At 41.9% G+C, this 8,700-nt stretch overlaps 1 protein-coding gene across 1 annotated transcript in view; it reads right to left on the bottom strand.

The window, feature by feature from the left end:
* The window catches only part of rab3gap1 (RAB3 GTPase activating protein subunit 1), a 24,516-nt gene extending 17,588 nt beyond the window's left edge, over positions 1–6,928 (bottom strand). Inside the window, exons 1-10 of the mRNA XM_024285135.2 lie at positions 6,792–6,928; positions 6,656–6,711; positions 5,050–5,128; positions 4,838–4,970; positions 4,612–4,690; positions 4,252–4,371; positions 2,037–2,202; positions 1,745–1,844; positions 1,579–1,660; positions 1,240–1,308 (exon numbers count right to left, since the gene is read on the bottom strand). Of these exons, the coding sequence (XP_024140903.1) occupies positions 1,240–1,308; positions 1,579–1,660; positions 1,745–1,844; positions 2,037–2,202; positions 4,252–4,371; positions 4,612–4,690; positions 4,838–4,970; positions 5,050–5,128; positions 6,656–6,711; positions 6,792–6,815 (908 nt within the window). The 5' untranslated portion in view covers positions 6,816–6,928. The remainder of the gene's footprint in view (positions 1–1,239; positions 1,309–1,578; positions 1,661–1,744; positions 1,845–2,036; positions 2,203–4,251; positions 4,372–4,611; positions 4,691–4,837; positions 4,971–5,049; positions 5,129–6,655; positions 6,712–6,791) is intronic.
* Positions 6,929–8,700: the final 1,772 nt, after the last annotated feature.

Below are 8,700 nucleotides of genomic sequence, written 5' to 3' on the forward strand. Positions count from 1 at the left end.
AACTGTTAAAAAAATGGTAGTCAAAATGTTGACACCAATGGTCACAAGTGATGTTTGGATTAAATCTGCCAGTCATCTGTGGCTTTGCTCCCACTCAAATCGCTACAATAAATTTCCTTCCAACATTTTGAATTATTATCAAAATATTTTTCAAAAGGCGCCACTGAGCCGCAAGGGGGTGCTTGAAGAGCCGCAGGTTGCCGACCCCCGGTTTAGGGGGTTGTATGGTGTTTAACCAAAAATCATAGCTTTTGCAGAAATAAAATCTAGAAAAAGGTTGAACCAGAACTTTATCTGCTCAAAATCTGTTTTTTTGTGACCTCAAATAGCATAAAGGATGGTTTGAAGCACATCATAACTCTACAGTTATAAAAATGAGGTAGAAAGGATAGAGGGGTCAGGAGGTTAGAAAAGAAAAGTGTTTGACCCCACCATCCACATGCAGGCAGAGACAGCCTTCATACAGCTGTCCCACTCACCCGAGGTGACTTTATATTATTATATTTGTTTATATCTCAGATTTAACAGTCGGGTTTGGTGATTTAGGGTTAAGTTAGGGTCCCCTGTGACCCGAAGGTTTGGGCCCTTCCCCACTGACTTTAGAATTATGGCCTAGTAAAGGTTAAGCTAGAATAATTCAGAACAGAACAAGACAAAAACCAAACCAAAGTGCACAATCCCAAATGACAGTCTCAAAAAGAATTGTGCTCTAACATCCCTTGAAAACAATCAATTGATTATTTTTGAATACCACGATTTAGATTTTTGCAGGCTAGAATTTTTATTTTCTTATCCTAAAGGAATTTTTTAAGGAGAAAATAGACTCACCCCAATTTGTGTGCGTGTCTTTTTTTGTGTGTAACTTTGGATTTGTGTGTCCGCAATTCTTGATTTGCGTAAATAATTCTTACTAGTCATATTAATACACTTTATTTGGCTCATTTTACTAAAACATGTCTTACCAATTCCCTATAAACACATTATTAATGTTTGTTAATGCGTTAATAAAGCTTGTTAAAGAATTTTATTATTATTACAAAATTATGAAATTCAAAAAAATACATGTACACATGCACAAATTAAAATTACAAGTGCTTGAAACTAAATTACGCACGAATCACTTGTTATGCACAAACAAAACCTCAGTTACACACGATTCATCTGTGAGTGATGCGTTTAAATGCTGCTAGAACGCTGGATCATCATAGCTTTCTATGTTGACCAGTTGAGCATTCTCACCTGTACACGTCATTGTCCACGACGAGGCCCTCTGTCACGTGAGGCCAGGTGGCAGCAAGGTGAAGTTCACTGTGAGGAGCCACAGCACAGACATTTGTTTCAGGATATGAACACAATAAACCAGCGGGGGGCAGGTGTCATCACCTCAGTGAACGTTTCAACAATTTCTGACTTCAGTTTAATGATTTTAACACTTCACTTCAAGCGTTCTTATTGCTGCAGATGGCAAAAAAACCTAAATATTGCTTGTCGTAGTTTCAGTGAAAGTTTGGCCCCGCCCACATTACTGTCAGCTTTCGTTGCTGCAGTTTGTATTCATAAACACATAAAATGAACTACCTGATGGACTCCTCACAGGCTCCAAATGGAAGCTTCCCAATTTCAACGCCTCCAACCTCACCTCCGAGGAGCGCATCAAAGTCTGCGAGAGGCAGATCCAATCAGCTGCCTTTCAGCCTTTTTACTTCTCTGGACAGCATCAGGACTGAAAGCAGTCTTTGCCTACCTGGAGGCTGCTGTGGCCAGGAGTACTGCTGCCAGTCCTGCAGGATGTATGTAAAACGAATGGCGATGTCCACTGGAGGTAAAGGGAGCATGTTACAGCCCTGAGACACAAACACAGACATGATCCACTCAGCAGGGCTTCTAGTGTTTAAAACTGTGTTTACATTTAACTGTACGGCTGGATAGCTCTGATATTGCTCAACATTTTTGTTGCTCCAGTAATGTAGGAGTGTTAGTGAAGGCTCGGCTCTCTAATACCTGCAGTAAAGGGTGAGGAGACGGTTTGAACTCACTATCTTGGACTTAAAGATGTCGAGCAGCCCGGACAGGTGGTTGTACTGGCTGGGTACTCTGCGCAGGTGGACGATCTCAAAGTCTGTCCGAACTCCTGGTCCTTGGCACTCCCCAGCATAGATGCGCCTCCACTTCTGCTGGATCTGGACAAACACTGGGACCTGACTGAATCCCAGCACAGTGAGAGGAGATGTGAACCCCAATGTCTGCATCCCTACAAACCTCAGTGAAACCTAGTCTTAAGACGAGTCATAAACACATTACGTTGTTTTGTTTAGTGATATTGTGTCACTGAAAAGCAGAGTTTAAGCCTGAATAAAGACAAAAACCGACTGTTTTCCTGTTTTTGGAGCATGGAAGAAGCAAAATGTAAATAAAGTGAAACCTCCTGATTCAAAGATCCCCAAAGCACAAAGCTGTATGTCAAATCTCATATTAGTTAACCCCTAAAAAATGGTGTGAAGGAGCAGGGCCCCAATCTCCCAGAAAGCCCAGCAGGCGTACATGTTCACTATCATGGCCGATGTAGAGCATCTCTGTCCTTAGGGGCAGAAAATGATGCAGATAGCTACCAATGCAGCAACCAGCAGAGATACTGATGCAGACGCAGCTACTGATGCAGACGCAGCTACTGATGCAGACGCAGCTGCTGATGCAGACGCAGCTATTGATGTAGACGCAGCTACTGATGCAGACGCAGCTACTGATACAGACGCAGCTATTGATGCAGACGCAGCTACTGATGCAGACGCAACTACTGATGCAAATGCAGCTATTGATGCAGACGCAGCTATTGATGCAGACGCAGCTACTGATGCAGACGCAACTATTGATGTAGACGCAACTATTGATGTAGACGCAGCTATTGATGTAGACGCAGCTACTGATGCAGACGCAGCTATTGATGCAGACGCAACTACTGATGCAGACGCAGCTATTGATGCAGACGCAACTACTGATGCAAATGCAGCTATTGATGCAGACGCAGCTATTGATGCAGACGCAGCTACTGATGCAGACGCAGCTACTGATGCAAATGCAGCTATTGCAAATGCAGCTGATGCAGACGCAGCTATAGATGCAGGTGCAGTTACTAATGCAGACGTAGCTACTGATGCAGACGCAGCTATAGATGCAGGTGCAGTTACTAATGCAGACGTAGCTACTGATGCAGACGCAGCTATAGATGCAGGTGCAGTTACTAATGCAGACGTAGCTACTGATGCAGACGCAGCTATAGATGCAGGTGCAGTTACTAATGCAGACGTAGCTACTGATGCAGACGCAGCTATAGATGCAGGTGCAGTTACTAATGCAGACGTAGCTACTGATGCAGACGCAGCTATAGATGCAGGTGCAGTTACTAATGCAGACGTAGCTACTGATGCAGACGCAGCTATAGATGCAGGTGCAGTTACTAATGCAGACGTAGCTACTGATGCAGACGCAGCTATAGATGCAGGTGCAGTTACTAATGCAGACGTAGCTACTGATGCAGACGCAGCTATAGATGCAGGTGCAGTTACTAATGCAGACGTAGCTACTGATGCAGACGCAGCTATAGATGCAGGTGCAGTTACTAATGCAGACGTAGCTACTGATGCAGACGCAGCTACTGATGCAGACGCAGCTATTGATGCAGACGCAACTACTGATGCAAATGCAGCTATTGCAAATGCAGCTGATGCAGACGCAGCTATTGATAAAGACGCAGCTACTGATGCAGACGCAGCTATAGATGCAGGTGCAGTTACTAATGCAGACGTAGCTACTGATGCAGACGCAGCTACTGATGCAAATGCAGCTATTGATGCAGACGCAGGTATTGATGAAGACGCAGCTACTGATGCAGACGCAGCTACTGACGCAAATGCAGCTATTGATGCAGACGCAGCTACTGATGCAGACGCAGGTATTGATGAAGACGCAGCTACTGATGCAGACGCAGCTACTGACGCAAATGCAGCTACTGATGCAGACGCAGCTATTGATGCAGACTCAGCTATTGATGCAGACGCAGCTACTGACGCAAGAACAGCTACCAATGAAGCTACAGATGTCGCTACTGATTCATCCACTATTGCAGACGCAGGTACTGATCCGGAATGTAGATCATCTCAGACGAAGTCGTACAATGCATCCTATTCAAAAACTGATCAACACACAACTCTCCAGATAAAAACGGAGCATGTGTGTGCTGTAGGCAGCGCTCACCAGCCGCTGTTTGACAGCGATATGGAGACGGAGCTCAGGAGCAGGTTGCACTTGGACTCGCTGATGATGGCCTCACTATTTGTCGCCGGGGTGATGACAACAAACTCTTGCAGGCCGTACCTGTCACCACAAACAGAGAAGGGATATGTTAGGACAAACGTGAAGACCCTTTGCGATTCGTTTAAAGTCTGTGCACAACCCAAGATCTGGATAACAGGAAGACATTTGAAAAATCTCAAATTATTTTCAAAAGTTTCTTTCAAGTTGAAACTCTTGACCTAACAATCTCTCTCTGGAAGGGTCTCCCTGATCCCCCTGCAGGTGTGTTTCAGATAAGAGTAATGGGTGTGCAAAACTCACCATCTGACCAAGCAGTGAGCTCGTGGAGGAAAGTCGTTCTGCATGCAAAGGAGGTCCTGCATGGCTGCAGGTAATGCATCTGCACCCAAACAGCACATCAAACAGCACAGCCGACAGGTCAACATACATCGGATCAAGAGAGGAGAAGTTATTTTAGACTCCAACAATGAAAACAGCTTGTTACGAGCAGCACACCCGAAATAAAATACTTTGGCCAATTCTGTACCTTCTGCCTGCTTCTCTTGTTCGTCATCATTCTTCAACTCTTTTTTCAGAAAGTAGTGTGTAATTAGAAACTTGAAGTCAGCAAAGTGGATCTCCTTTGACTCCTCTTCCCATGAGCCTGTGGTGAAATCCCCCTGCAGTCACCCAAACACACCACTGTGAGTGACGGAGCGGAGAGCTGAAGGACCCAAACCCCACAGCAGAGCAGAGCACCTTCTGTGGAGTGAACCTTTCCACTGAGCTTTCAGTCAGCTTCCAGTCGTTCAGCACCTCTTCAACTCTGGACACAAACCTGAAAAAGAGACTCATCAGCGCTGCACATCAGCCACACATACACACCACCAATCAGAGTGTGTGGAGACTGGAAAGCTACAAACGACATGTTTATCCAGAGAAGTTGCATTATCTGCGATAACGCTAGTGTGAATGCTTTTTGCTGAAAGTAGTCGCCGAAGATGCAAAAGCTATTTGCAAAATGTTAAATTTGCTAAAAAAAACTCAACAGAACACAACAGAACTGTGAAAGAGCACTGAAGTTGAACTAAATTTCTAAAACAATTAGTAAAATTGCTTAAAAATCCCTAATACATGCTGACTTTGCAAAAATATTTTGTTTGTTGCTTAAATATGAGCTAAACTCCAAATTAGCCAAAAAAAAACCTCAGTAAATGTCAAATTAGCCAAAATAAAAAGCTAGCACATTGTTATAACACTAACTAAACTCCAAAATAGCCAAAAAATCCACAGTTAACTAAATTAGTCAAAAACGTTAGCATGTTGTTAAAATAGAAGCTAAACACTACATTAGCCTTAAAAGGGACCCTACCATGAAAATTTTACTTTTTGAGGTTTTAAATGCATTTCACTGTTCATTCCTCACTATAAAGAGCCTCAAAGTGGCATTTTGATCCGTTTATGTATTTAAGAGTTATTCTCTAAAAACGTGCGCTGTCTGCAGCAGCCCCTCCCATACCCATGAAAACGAGCGGGTGGAAACGTGCTGACATCAGCACGATGTGAACCCCTTCAGGAAGAATCTGCTCTGCTAGCACCGTCCCCAGTCTAACACCAACACTCAATATCTCCACTGAACTAGTGGTGATCAGCAAAAAAATTATTTTTGATGCAGAATACCGTATATCTTCCAACTGTGTTCTGTCTTCAATAAATCCCAGCTCAAATAGGTGTTTGTTACAGACGCGGGGATCCTTTAAATAGGAAATTTGAAGAATAAGAATTTCATTTTAGGTTTACAATACTTTAGTAAGCTTCAAGTATACTGCCAAGTATAATAATACTACACTTAGTAGTCGTAGTAGTACACAATACAGTTTTTTGGGTTTTTTTGCTGGGGCGCCGCTTGCAAATTTAATATAATTATTTCTTCAAATAAAACGTTAATTAAGTAAATTTGTGTGTATGGGTGGGTGTGTTTTAAATCGAAATCATTTTTTTTTAAGTCTTAGGCAAAAATGTGAAGTTCTTTTAAACTGATGTATCAGTTGACAGTGAAATGTATTTTTCTTATTATATATAACACTATAGTGTTTCCTGATAAATAAGAAAGTGTACATGATTGTTGCTGAAAGTTTAAAAAGTCAAAAGAAAAGTTGTTGCCGGAAGAGCATTGCCAGCTGCGTCATGACGTCATTGTCTGCTTACGTTGAAGTCAGAATAAGACACAAATCAGCCACAAACACAGACATTATGGTGGGAAACGTTATCAGAAATAACATGCATGTATTGCAGTGACGCTACGCGTGCGTAGGAAAAGGTGTTGCCACAAAACGGCGTTTCTGACGTCACCACGGCAGCTCACCGTTCCCACTCGGACGCGGTGGTGAAGTCGGTGATCTCAAACACGTCCGCCTCGTGCTGGAACACAGAAAGTACGTTACCTTCACGCCACGAGCCCCGTTCACACCTGAATGGCGTCACTTTAATAGCAAACCCACATCACTGTCAGCCGCCATCACCATGACCGCCGCAGATGTTGTTTATGCTCTTCTTCTTCTGTCGTGAGGAGACCACGTGTAGCTCTAGCGCCCCCGACTGGACGGAGAGTCATCTCCAGACTTCAGCTGGAGAATCACGTGTCATACTTCCTTTTTATTTATTTATGACAACAAACATAAATATGTTTTATTGGAGTTTTACATGAAAGGCTAAAGCAAAGCGGAACACAGTTGTAAAGTGGACAGAAAATGGTAAAACAGTCTTTAATTATTTATTTTATTTCTTTCAAATAAAAATTTGAAAAGTGCAGTGTGCAAAAGTGAGTCAATACTTGTGGAACCCCGTTCTGCTGCAATTACAGCTGCAAGTCTATGCCCATTCTGCCTTCCAAAACAGTTCAAACTGAGTCAGATTAGATGGAGAGCGTTTGTGAACAGCAGATTCCAGATCTTCAGATCTGGATTTATTCCATCACATGAATATGCTTCGTTTTAAACCATTCGATTGTAGCTTTGGCTTTATGTTTAGTGTCGTTGTCCTGTTGGAAGGTGAATCTCCACCTCAGTCTCCAGTGTTTTACAGACTTTTCACCAATATTGTCCTTTATTTGGCTCCATCTATCGTCCCATCAACTCTAACCAGATTCTCTGTCCAAGCTGAAGAGAACCAGCCCCAGAGCATGATGCTGCCACCACCATGTTTGACAGTGGGTGTGTTCAGAGTGATGTGCAGTGTTAGATTTCCGTTTAGCAATGGCTTTCTTCTTGGCGCTCTGCTATCAAGTCCAGATTTGTGCAGTGCACGACTGATCGATGTCTTATAGATAGATTCCCTCATCTGAGCTGCAGATCCCTGCAGTTTATCCAGAGTCACGACGGGCCTCTTGGTTGCATCTCTGATCAGTGCTCTACTTCTTAGGCCTGTTAGTTTAGGTCAGGGGTCACCAAAGTGCCTGCAGGTCTCTTTCAAAAATAGCACCTGTGAGCTGCGTCTAAAATTAAATGTTATTCTGTTGCTATTTTTTTTATTACATTTGCATTTACATAGATTTAAAAAATAAAACGTCTTAAAAATATGATCATGTTAATCACAAATAATCACAATGTTTTAATAGGTAAATTGTATATCACAATATGCTGCTTTTGAACAAAAACAGACCAGAGAGAAAATGTTTCTTTGATTCTTATTGTCTTAATTTTTTAATTTATCATGGGTTAACCCATAAATGTAATTTGTGTTCAAAACACAACAACAGTAAGATAAGCAGAACTCTAAAGACTTTGATTTCTGCAGTAGTACTAAGGGGAAGGTGGAGGCTCAGGGACGTGTTGTCGTGACAAAGCGTCGGACCATGGATCAAATAGTCCGCTTTTTGTGAAAAAGCGATCTAAACCAAAAAAAAAAAATAGCAAGATTAAAGTGCTAAAAAGCTATTAAATATTTACCTTTTTGTAAATAACTATGGTATAAATGGGATAATTCCTGACAAAGTCTTGTAACGAACGCCATGGAAGCCTGAACCGCCGAGGCAAAGTGAAGGACTGCTGCTTTGTCAGGTGGGATTAATTTGTGTTAATAAATATTAGCGCGTTGATTCTGTTTTATTAATCTCATGCGTTAATGCATTAACTTTTGCAGCTCTAAAAAAAATAATAGCGTTTGGTCAAAAAAAAAGTAAAATGTCCAAAACTTTTCGCTATTCTAAAATAAACTTCATTATTTTCAGCTTCAAATGTTCTTTTTTTGGGGTTTCAAAATTTCAATTTCAAAACCTTTTTTTCAGTTTTAAATATTTTTTTTCACTTCAAACTTTTTTCATTTTAAAATCTGAAAATTTCAGTTTCAAAACTCGCCCCGTTGCAGCGCAGCTAACACAAAGTACCAATTAAAAATCGATGAGGGCGATAA

The sequence above is a fragment of the Oryzias melastigma genome, linkage group LG19 (genome assembly GCF_002922805.2).
Source record: "Oryzias melastigma strain HK-1 linkage group LG19, ASM292280v2, whole genome shotgun sequence".
Classification (NCBI taxonomy): Eukaryota; Metazoa; Chordata; class Actinopteri; order Beloniformes; family Adrianichthyidae; genus Oryzias; species Oryzias melastigma.